This window comes from Muntiacus reevesi, chromosome 3, assembly GCF_963930625.1.
Source record: "Muntiacus reevesi chromosome 3, mMunRee1.1, whole genome shotgun sequence".
In the NCBI taxonomy this organism is placed as follows: domain Eukaryota; kingdom Metazoa; phylum Chordata; class Mammalia; order Artiodactyla; family Cervidae; genus Muntiacus; species Muntiacus reevesi.
Window position 1 is genome coordinate 49467635 of NC_089251.1, and position 12246 is coordinate 49479880.

At 39.8% G+C, this 12246-nt stretch overlaps 1 protein-coding gene across 4 annotated transcripts in view; it reads left to right on the forward strand.

Moving 5' to 3' along the window:
• The window catches only part of CTNNA2 (catenin alpha 2), a 1156373-nt gene that overhangs the window by 1079043 nt on the left and 65084 nt on the right, over nucleotides 1-12246 (forward strand). For all 4 annotated transcript variants that reach the window (XM_065927274.1, XM_065927273.1, XM_065927275.1 and 1 more), the window contains 2 exons: nucleotides 315-466; nucleotides 10905-11018. In XM_065927274.1, coding sequence (XP_065783346.1) covers nucleotides 315-466; nucleotides 10905-11018 — 266 coding nt within the window. The remainder of the gene's footprint in view (nucleotides 1-314; nucleotides 467-10904; nucleotides 11019-12246) is intronic.

The window sequence follows — 12246 nt, forward strand, 5'->3', positions numbered from 1 at the left end:
GGAGTTAGCAGAAGTGAAACTCAACTTAGGATAAGATGAAACCTGGACTCACATACAGTATACCACACTAACTTGGGCAGGTTTTGCAAACTTGCTCTTTTGCAGACCATCACCTTTCATGGAGTAATTTCCTCCCCCACTGAAGGTAAGTGTTGCAAAGATCACTAAATTGGGTCTATCCCCTACCGGACAGGTGGACACCAGGCTCCATTTGAATGTTGGAATGCCCAGAGCCTACCACCTTCCCTAAGAGAAACAAGGAAGCATGAAAGAAAGACTGCCTAATCCACTGCTTTTCACTTTGTTTATACCAGTGATGCCACGCTTTGCTGAACAAGTGGAGGTTGCCATTGAAGCCCTGAGTGCCAACGTCCCTCAGCCATTTGAGGAGAACGAGTTCATCGATGCCTCTCGCCTGGTATATGACGGCGTTCGGGACATCAGGAAGGCTGTGCTGATGATCAGGGTATGTGAGGTCTCTGTAGCTTGGAGCTGATTGGAGTGTCCAGTAGGGTCCCCAAAGAATTTACTCTTTGTACTTTTTTCCCCTTGATTATTTAGTCTAACTTAGTAAGCTGTTTAGCTCCTCATTTAGTCAGACAAGGGGGACTTTTTACTTATAAAGGGATTAGTGAGCCCAACAAGTCTAGATCAGCACTGAATGTCCTGAAGGGTGATGTCCTGCCTGCTTCTTCCACACATTATTACCTTAATTTGATACTCACTTAGGGGTGCCCTTGCCATTCCCCTTTGCTAACACCATTTCCCATTATAATAAGAAAGCCATGTGATGGAAGAAAATGAAGATCACCCAGCTTAGTAGTATTAGTAATCATGATAATGATAATAATAATGATAATGCAATAAAGTGATAGATAGCTACATTCTTCTTGTAACAGATCATTAAGATATAAATAAGGCTAAATAATCTTTCAGCAAACCTCTCCTATCACCTTTCCTACTATCTTCCCATCCCTCAGTCTTCTGATTTTGGGTAGCTGTGAGTCTTCCAAACCATTGCCTAAATGATTAGACACACATGAGAAAACATAATATAACAGATTTCAAAAACTCAGTTAAGTGTTACTTACAACTTGCTTTGTTTGCCCACAGTGTGCCTTTGTCTATCTCTGTGAAGATGATAGCTTACCTTATTCTATTTAACAGCTGTGTAATATTCCATCATAAGTTGAGAATTTTTTCTCCTTGCCTTATTGACAGTTCAGTATAGTAGGTTCCAAATGCTTTTCTTAGCCACAGAACTCTTTCATAAAATAAACTTAGATTGATGACACAGATATGTTTGTGGCTATTAGGATTGAGGCAGAGATGATGAGTCTGCAGTGCTCATCTTGCTATCCTATGGAAATATATGTGAGCCACATTTGCAATTTCAATTTTTGCTAGGTATGTTGATAGATAAGGCAAAAAAAAAAAAAAAACAGATGAAATTAGTTGTAAGAACGTATTTTATTTACTCCAATCAATATCCAAAGGTAGCATTTCAACATGTGGCACCAGCTGCATTTAAAGTTCTCACTAGCTCCATGTATCTGCAGCCACCATTTTGGATGATGCAGCTCTAGACTATATCTCCACCCTTCATTGTTGTCTCTGGGGTTGCTCAATGAACTATAAGTTAATCACTGAGTGCATCTTGAGAAACTTTCTCTCGGGGTGACCACTGAGCATCTAAACCAACATCCCCTCAAACACAGCAAAACAGTAAAAATTAATTTATTTTCAATCAGTTTATTTTCTGTGTGCAATCCCTCAGTACTTCAAGAAGTATCTGTGATTTATTGGTCTCTCTGGACAATACACACCTAGTTCTTTAAGGAGTTCATATATGGCATTAATTCTCCTCCAAATTTGGGTATCTTCGAATTCATGAAGTCATTAAACCTATGTGTATCCTCTTTGACTGTGGTATCCAGGACACAGCATGATGCTTCCAAGGTGATCTGAGCAGGCAGAGTAGAACATCACCAGAAAGAGTCTCTCTTCCTTCTTTATGGACATTAATGATTCTCCTGAAACATTCAGCTACCTTCTTTGCTGGGAAGCAACGATAGCATCTTCTTATCTTCTCATCTTTAAGCAACTTGATTTTCCATGTTAAATACGTCTTTCTTTCATAATAATTCCATGATTAATTCAAAGTGTTCAGAGAATTGTATAAGTTGTAGTAGACAGTACTAAATATATATAACAATGTGGAATTCAATTTTGAGCAAGACAGTCAGCTGTATTTCCTGTTCTTCCAACTTTCCTATTTTAGATCTGTCAAACTCTTACTATCTTTCAAGAGCTGGCTAAGATCTTCTTTCCCTAAATTTTCTCCCTCAAAAATACTGATTCTATTCTTTAACTACTTATAAATCTTTCTGCTGTGATTGTAATCTTTACACTATTTCTTTTGAGGTTTATTACTTTCTTTAGGGACTTCCCTGGTGGCTCAGTGGTAAAGAATCCACTTGCATTGGCAGGAGACATGGGTTTGATCACTGGGTTGGGAAGACCCCCTGGAGAAGGAAATGGCAACCTACTCCAGTATTTTTTTCTGGGAGATCCCATGGACAGAGAGGCCTGTTGGGCTGCAGTCCATGGGGTCACAAAAGAGTTGGACACGACTTAGTTACTGAAGAAGGAAAGTGGCAACCACTCCAGTATTTTGCCTGGGAGATTCCATGGACAGAGTCTGGAGGGATACAGTCCATGGTGTCACAAGAGTTGGACACAAATTAGCTACCAGATGACAGCAACTACCTTCTTCAGGCTGAAATTTTGGAAAGCAAAAGCTGCATTTTTCCCCTTCATTGTGATGTGTTGTTTGGTACAGTGCTTAATACTATGTGTGATGGACTTCCCTAACTCTAGGCTCCTGATGCAGGAGACCCTGAGTTTAATCCCTGGCCAGAGAACTAGATTCCCCATGCTGCAATTAAGACCCAGCACAACCAACAAATAAATAAATAAAAGTAAATATTTTAAAAAAATACAATGTGTGTTAGGGAGAAAGAGAAACAGATACCTCTGGAGATAGAAAGGTGACAGAGGGAAAAGTATGAGAATTAGAGGAGAAAGGCTTTTAAATAGACTTTTAAACCTGTATTTTTCCCATTATATACTAACTTGTGAAATAATAGACCATGAGAGTTATGTTTTCAAAGCATTTGGCACTAAATTCCACTATAATTCTCAAGACATATTCCCTTTTTTGCCATTTTTCTGCTTTGTTAGCCTTCACATTTTTGTGACAACTATTCATCTGGGAGGCTGAACAAATTTATAGCCATCATTCACTTATTCATTCATGAGCTGTAAAAAAACATAATTTAGGTAAAAATGCCATATCTTTGTTACATAAAGTGTCATTCCTCTATCTTGACATTTCAAGTGATTTGATCGGATGGATTTCACACCACTTAAAACAGAAAGGGAGAAATGTACAGTATGTACAAATTGTTATTTTAAAAGTCTTCCTCCATTCAGCACCCAAATGGCTTCATTTTGTACTTAAATTCTTGGTTTGCTTTCTATGTATGATAGTTAAATCTGATTTAAAAACATCATTGCACTGAATCAGGTGAAAGACGTTAAGACAAGTGAAGCTCTTTCCCAGCTAAACTGGCCATGCCGTCTTCTCTGTCAAAGTGTTGATTATGCTTTGGAAAAATAAGAATTATTTTTCCCAAAAATAAATGCGGAAAGGACCTTGAAAGGTCAGATTCCCCATCACCTTGCCTTTCAGCAATCAATACATATTTAATGGTGATGTTAGTATGTAGGCGCCCTAGGCCAGCTCAAGGCAACCCTCGGAAGCAAACAAAGCTTGTCCTGCTGGTATTTCAACCTCACCTTTCAGGCTCTTACTTCTCTTTGGGAGCAGGTCAACTCTGCCTCTCTTTCATATAAATTTTTTTGTTTGCTTCTTGCTGAAGCTTGTCCTTGGTGATCTATTAGCTACACAGGAATTTTCTGATTACCTTAACATAGTAGTTTAAAAAATGAATAGGCAAATATGGCTCACCAGAATTTATTTGATTTTCATTATTTGCAGTAGTTGCCTTCAATGAACTCTGAATTAAGGAATATGGAATCATTGCTCCTAGGGGAAATTTAAGGTTAGGTTCCTGTGAGCCTCTGGTCACATTTTCATCAATTGATCAATATATTAGCTTGTTTAATGTGTGTTTTTGTTTAAAGACATTTTATTTAATGTATATTGTTGATACATATACATCGAACTCACAGCCAAAAGAATGAAAAAGAAAGAAAGACAGTGTAGTCACTCAGTCATGTTCGACTCTTTGCGACCCTGTGGATTGTAGCCCACCAGACTCCTCTGTCCATGTGATTCTCCAGATAAGAATAGTAGAGTGGGTTGCCATGCCCTTCTCCAGGGAATATTCCTGACTCAGCAATTGAACCCAGGTCTCCTGCATTACAGGCAGATCTTTACCATCTGAGCCCAGGGACAGCCAATCACACTATTACTCAGGCCTGAAAGAAGCTTATCTAATGTATTTTCTCTGGAAAGTGCAACATAATCTTCTTGCATGTCGGAATTCTAAACAACACCTCAGCACTACACTTGGAAGCCATTTTAAGCAGAGAAATAACCCAAAGCACAAAAATGAAAAGTGTGGCACTAAACAGACTGCAAAAAGGATTTTTGTTTATAGTATAAGAGTTGAAATAAGAAAGCAGAAGATTGTGCTGTTTGACCTCAGCTGGAAATTTGCATGTTGAGTGACTCAAAAGTTTTTGCCACATTGTGCACACACACATCTGTGAATTACTACAAAAATATTAATTTGGGATTACAGAGAAACTTTGGTGAGTAGGCAAATTCTCAAATAAAGAATCATCAAATAAGGAGGATCAAGGCTATATTTAATGCACAAGGAGTTAAGCGTTTAATGTTGGAAAGTAAAGTCGGTGGGTACCACAGAAGGTGATAATATCTTGATGTCAGAATAACTGTATTCAAACAAAAATAGTTACCTGTCACAGAATGACCATGAAAAAATCTATAACGATATCTATACATTGAACTTTTGCAATTGGAACCCGTTAATTTTGTTGCATGTGAAACTTCTGAAAGCAGAAAGGAGAAACAGTAGGACTTAAGACAGGATTCAGATAAGATTCTACAGCTTAACTTCACATCTCCCAAAACGGGCATGAAGATGCCCTGGAGCATTGCAAGATATTTTAAAATGTCAAGGGAAACACATACATATCTCTCAGATACCATGAGAAATATTAGTTGAAGGTGGTTCACAGTTTAAACATTAGGTTGCTACATTCCTTTTGATTATATATTGATCACATCATGTATTTGTGGTGCAGCACTTCTGTGATAAAAATCAAGCTCAATGGGTGTGCAATAGTATTCCAAGGTTTCAGAAGTAATACAATATGCAACAGGCACTAAATTGTTAGGGCCAGTGAAGAATTTATATTCCTTTGGTGGGAGACAGAGAATAAACAAGTAGATATATTAGTTAATGTGCCATAGAGAAAACCAACAAACTACAGAGAGGATAAAGCATAGGTTGGGAGTGGGTTTTATAAAGGGTGATTGTGTGTGTTAGTTGTTCAGTCATGTCTGACTCTTTGCAACACCATGTACTATAGCTTGCCATACTCCTCTGTTCATGGAATTCTCCAGGCAAGAATACTGACTGGAGTGGGTGGCCATTCCCTTCTCCAGGAGATCTTCCCGACCTAGTGGTCAAACCCTGGTTTCCTGCATTGCAGACAGATTCTTTACCATCTGAGCTACCACAAAAGTGCACTGGGTGACATTTGGGAAGAGATTTGAAGGAGGAGGTTAACAAGCCTTAAAAGTACTCAGGGAAATGTGTTCCAGGCAGAGAGAATGACACAGGTGGCCTAAGAACCATATTGAATGAGTGATGGAAGCCATTGAAGTTTTCTGAGCAGGAGAATAGCATGTTCTGAGTTAGATCTTAAATGGAGTATCCTAGTTATACTGGAGAAAATACAAAGTATGGGTTAAGAGCAGAAAAAAGGAGCTAAGCTAGGTGGCCTCCAGGGTAAAAATGGTTAGAGATGCCAGAGGTTGATCAGTCCTGATGAGGGAGATTTTTGTCTTATATTGGGTCAGGAAATTTTTAATTCAACTTTATAGTTTTCAGGCCATTGCAGTGATTAGAGATCTGTTGAGAAATCCTTCTTCATGCATCACTCAAAATCTCCTGTGTGGTTGCCAACTTACGATCTCATCTTTCTGCTCCCAGTGAAACTCATTTGTGCCTGAGCCAATCCTTTAAATAGTCCTTACTACATTTTTGGGGCTTCCGAGGTGCCACAGTGGTAAATAATCCACCTGCCAATCCAGGAGATGCAAGATATGCAGATTTTATCCCTAGGTGGGAAGATCCCCTGGAGGAGGGCAACCACTCCAGTATTCTTGTTTGGAGAATCCCATGGACAGAGGATCCTGGTAGGGCTACAGTCCATGGGGTCGCAGAGTCGGGAATGACTCAGCACATATGAGTGCACGTGCATGTGCACACACACACACACACACACACACACACACACACACACACACATACACATACACGTCACATTTTTCACATGTCCCGGTGAAATGACTGCAAATTTTTCAAACTTTTCTCATTTTGCTTCTTTACTGAAGCTGCTGTAGAGAAGATTGAGAATTTGACTGGGAAGCTGAGGCAGGTAGATTGATCCTACTCTGCAGGTAGTATGTGGTGTGATTATGGACAAGTCATGATATTCTTGAACCTCTGTATAAGGCACACGTTAATCTGATAGACTCTTAGAAGGGAGGTATTTTATAGGCCAGATACATTGCTAGTAGCATCTTGGAACCAAGACTAGACAAAAGTGATTCTCTCACATCATAAAAAAAGCCTCTCCTGGGAGCAAATAAGGGCAGAACTGAGGACTGATCTCAGGTCGCCAGTCTGTAGTCCAATGAGTTGCATATTTTTTCTATTCCTTTTACCCTAGGATATCATCTAATGATACAAATTTCATTATCTCTTGGCCCATTTTCAGACCCTCCCTGCTTTTCCATGTCTCCTTTAATTTGTGGGGATCCTTGACCAACGAAAAAATAGCATTATTCAAAAAACGACAGCATGAATAGGAGACATATTTACACGCACTCGGAAAACTTCACATGCACAGAACTGTTTATATGGGTGGTTTGAATGCGTTTGCTGCATGGTTTAGGCACAAGAAAATATTTCAATCTCATCCATTTGCCTGATGGTACTTATAATGGTTAAAAGCCATGGAACCCTCGACTGGCCAGGTTTGGTGCTTGGAAAACTTACCTAACTACTCTGAACCTGTTTATGCCTCTATTAAATTGGGATTAAGTTCATTTCATTAGGTCATTGCAAGGATTAAATCCTTTAGTTGAATGGCTGACCCATGTTGTTGTTGTTCAGTTGCTAAGTTGTATCCAACTCTTTTGTGACCCTATGGACTGTATCCTACCAGGTTCCTCTGTCTACTATTTCCAGGCAAGGATTATTTCCAGGCAAGAATACTGAAGTGGGTTGCCATTTCCTTCTCTAGGGAATCTTCCCAACACAGGGATTGACATGTGTCTCCTGCATTGGCAGGTGTATTCTTTACCAAAGAGCCATCTGGAAAGCCCACCTGACCCATAGTGGGTAATAAAAAATGATCCCTGTGATGATGGTGATTGTAGCTGTTGCTATTAGGTGTATGTTTCATTATTAATCATAATAATGATCACTGTCACTTATTACTTTATTTGTATTGTTTACCCAACTTTTTTTTGTATATATTTGATGCTATAATTCTGTGAAGCAGGCAGGACAAGTAGCAGTTATTGGCTATTTTATGAATGAGGAGACAGAAAAGCAGAAAAACTATAAGTGGCTTGCGAAAAACATGTATCAGTGGCAGAGTTAGGCCCCGAATGTTCAGGTCCCCTGGTTGTAGAGTATTCTTTTTTTCATTCTGAAACTTTATTCTCATCCCTGGGCCATCCCACATGAATACGAACTCCTCATTATGAGCCTTATGCTGCCGGGTTGTGCTTGCCATTGACTCATCTACTGAACACACAGATCACTGAAATGTTTGGACACAGTACTATAGGCACTGTCATTTTCTCCTTTTTTCTGTTGAGTGAGGTTTTCCATTTTATTTTTCGCTCTCCTTTTCAAAATCTAATGATGAGAAGTGTGTGCAATCTTGTCAGCTCATCTGTCAGCAGAATTTACCAACTTGCTGTAATTGTTCCTCAGCACACTCCAGAGAAGTGAGAAATGAACAGAGATGCTTGCCTCTGTCCACAATGAAAACTCCAGCAGTTGTGTGAACTGGTTTGCCCAGTCCACCCCTGCTTGAGTTAATAAAGACTGGGAACAAAATCTCTTTCTTTTAATATTCCTAGGGAGAAAATTGAACATCTGTAGATGAGTGAGTGAATATTAATAAAGTTGGTGGTGAGAGAGAAGGAAAACAAGAGGGATATGCCACAGCCTGGAAAATTACAAGACAGAATGTGATATTGGCACCAAAGACCCCATTTTATGCCTGTCTGACCAATCTTAAGACTTCATCAATAACCACACCTGATTAATTACACTGAGATGGTCAAATAAGGCAGTGAAATTAAAATGTACCCTTTTAGATGGGCAGTGGACACCTGCATTGTCAGTACTGCTTCTGATCTGCTCCTTCCTTCTGAAAGACACAGCCCTGAGAGATGGTGTTACTGTGTGCCAAGTTGTGGGTGACTATCAGCTTTCAAACTAAAGACAATTGTGCAGAGAATCTCACATGAAGGCATTGTCTTTCCTCCCTGCACCATCCTTGCAATCTCCTGAGTTTATCCTCTTAAAATTAACAGAGCACAGGATTTTTGAGTACATGTGTCAAACTGCATGCTTTAGAAGACTTTGAACAAGGTGTATCTTCTCACACCTCAGTTTCCTTATGTGTAAATGGAGAAAATAGTGTGTATATCATAGGACTATCAAGAAAAGTGTATGAGTTGCTGTATGTAAAGCATTTAGGAAACAATCATAGGCAAATGAAAGGTACCTGAAGAATGTTTTCTATTATTAGTGTATGAGTACAGAGGCCACAGTCCCGTTAGCCACACAATAATAAAGGTAAACAGCAGAGCCACTTACACCATCCTGTACCTAGAAAACCATTCTGTTTTTCAATTTTAATAGAGTGTTCAGTAAATGACATGAGATAGTCAATACTTAACTATAAAAAAAGTCTTTGTCTTAGACAATTTTGCCCAACCAATAGGTTATTGTAAATGTTCTGAGCACTTTTAAGGTAGGTTAGGAAATTGCCAACATCCGTTGGATCATAGAAAAAGCAAAAGAATTCCAGAGAAATAGTTACTTCTGCTTCATTGATTACACTAAAGTCTTTGACTGTGTGAATCACAACAAACTGTGAAAAATTCTTCAAGAGATGGGAATACCAAACCTTTTCACCTGCCTCATGAGAAATCTGTATGCAGGTCAAGAAGCGACAGTTAGAACTGGACATGGAACAACAGACTGCTTCCAAATTGGAAAAGGAGTATGTCAAGGCTGTATATTGTCACTTTGCTTATTTAACTTATATGCAGAGTACATCATGTGAAATGCCAGGTTGGATGAAGCACAAGCCAGAATCAAGATTGCCAGGAGAAATATCAATAACCTCAGATATGCAGATGACGCCACCCTTATGGCAGAAAGCAAAGAAGTACTAAAGAGCCTCTTGATGAAAGTGAAAGAGGAGAGTGAAAAAGTTGGCTTAAAACTCAACATTCAGAAGACTAAGCTCATGGAATCTGGTCCCATCACTTCATGGCAAATAGATGGGGAAACAGTGGAAACAGTGAGAGACTTAATTTTCTTGGGCTCCAAAATCACTGTAGATGATGGCTGCAGCCATGAAATTAAAAGACACTTGCTCCTTGGAAGAAAAGTTATGACCAACCTAGACAGCATATTAAAAAGCAGAGATATTACTTTGCCAACAAAGATCCGTCTATTCAAAGCTATGGTTTTTCCAGTCGTCGTGTATGGATGTGAGAGTTGGACCATAAAGAAAGCTGAGCACCAAAGGATTGACGCTTTTGAGCTGTGGTGTTGGAGAAGACTCTTGAGAATCCCTTGGCCATCAAAGAGATCAAACCAGTCAATCCTAAAGAAAATCAGTCCTGAATATTCATTGGAAGGACTGATGCTGAAGCTGAAGCACCAATACTTTGGCCACCTGATGCAAAGAACTGACTCATTGGAAAGACCCTGATTCTGGAAAAGATTAAAGGTGGGAGGAGAAGGGGGTGACAGAGGATGAGGTGGTTGGATGGCATCACCGACTCGATGGACATGAGTTTGAGCAAGCTTCAGGAGTTGGTGATGGACATGGAAGCCTGGCTTACTGCAGTCCATGGTGTCACAAAGAGTCAGACATGAGTGAGCAACTGAACTGGACTGAACTGAGGCTAAGCTATGGTTTCCCAGGTAGCGCTCTTAAGAAAGAATCCACCTGCCAATTCAGGAGACGCCACTGACACGGGTCCTATCCCTGGGTCGGGAAGATGCCCTGGAGAAGGAAATGCCAACCCACTCCTGTATTCCTTCATGGGATTCCTGGGAAATCCCATGGACAGAGGAGCCTAGCCTCATGGGTTACAGTCTATAGGATCACAAAGATTTAGTCATGACTGAACACACATGTGCACACAGACTAAGCTGTGATATCCAGTAGGTTAGTGTATTGAATGCAGTTTTGACTTAAAATATTTTCAACTTACAGTGAGTTTGTTGTAATTTAATCCCATTATAAGTTGAAGGAGATCTGTATGCTGATTTTTCTTTTTTTCTCTGTATTTTTAGACCCCAGAAGAATTAGAGGATGATTCAGACTTTGAGCAGGAAGATTACGATGTGCGTAGCCGGACAAGTGTTCAGACCGAGGATGACCAGCTCATCGCAGGACAGAGTGCACGGGTGAGTGGACATTCAGGACTTTGGCTTGGAGCACAGCAGTTGAGTTGACCAAACTAGTTTGAAGGAATTTCTCATTTCCAGGTACCTGGAACCCCAGAGATTCATGGCTCAGAAATCCAGGCTGTTACCTGGGGTTGTTTCATTTCTAGCAGTTCACATTTTACGCAGTGGAAATCACCACCACTGATTCTGATTCCTTCTTACTCCCTTCTGTTTCCATCACTGAAATTATAGCAGCCACATCACAGCAAAACTTGTGTGTATTGTGGATTTGGTGGGTGTTGGAGATCATGATTAGATGGTTCAGTGACCAGGGCATAAGGGAATGCTCAGATCTTACCTTTTCCCGGACTTCATGGTTCTTCTTAAAGTCTCCGAGCTTGTTAACCACATAGGTGACAACCACAGATGGAGAATGAGAGTACTACTTGGTTACCAGTGGGGTTGTTATTGCTCCATACTCTGGCCTAGGGTATCTGAGAAAGAAGACCACATATTTTGCAGTTGCTTCAGCGACATCAGAGTTGAGAAAGAAGTTTTTCCCCTGATACCTACCTAGGGCCAAGGCAACAGCCCCAGATCCATGTGATTGAAAAAGAAATTACAGAGACATACAAGAAATATAACAGTTAAAGATTGTGGAGCAAGAACCATAAAAAGATCACCACTTTGGCTGACAGTTGAACTCTCTTGAACACTCTGTGACACAGGCCACCAATAAAAGTGTTCCAAAGAATATTCTTGAAGCTGACCAGTCTTATTAGCTGGAGCTTCTTGAAGAGAAGCTGCCAGTAATCAAGGCAGGGAGCAGCAGATAAAACTCCTGGGGATTGCAAAAGAGGGTGAGATTCTCCTGCCTTTAAAGGCTCAGTTTCCATAGGGCTAAAATAATCTAATTATAGAATAACTGAGATATCCTAATGGATATTCTAATTCTCTTTTGTAAAGTTTTACTTATTAAAAGATAATTAATAGGAAGCATGAGATAGAGATGGGAATTATAGAATAGGGATCTAGAAACTCCAGAAAGTTCACACTGGCATAGGAATTCTGAAAAAAGAGTAAAAATAGCCAATCAAAGTTTAAAATGAAGATAATTCAAAGACTAAACTTTATGTTGAGTCAAGAAAGTCTTTGCTTTTAAAATCCCATTTCCCCTGATAGTCTCATCCAACAATTAAATGATCTAGGAGATAGAGATGGACATCGTTGGGTGAAGTGTGAGAGT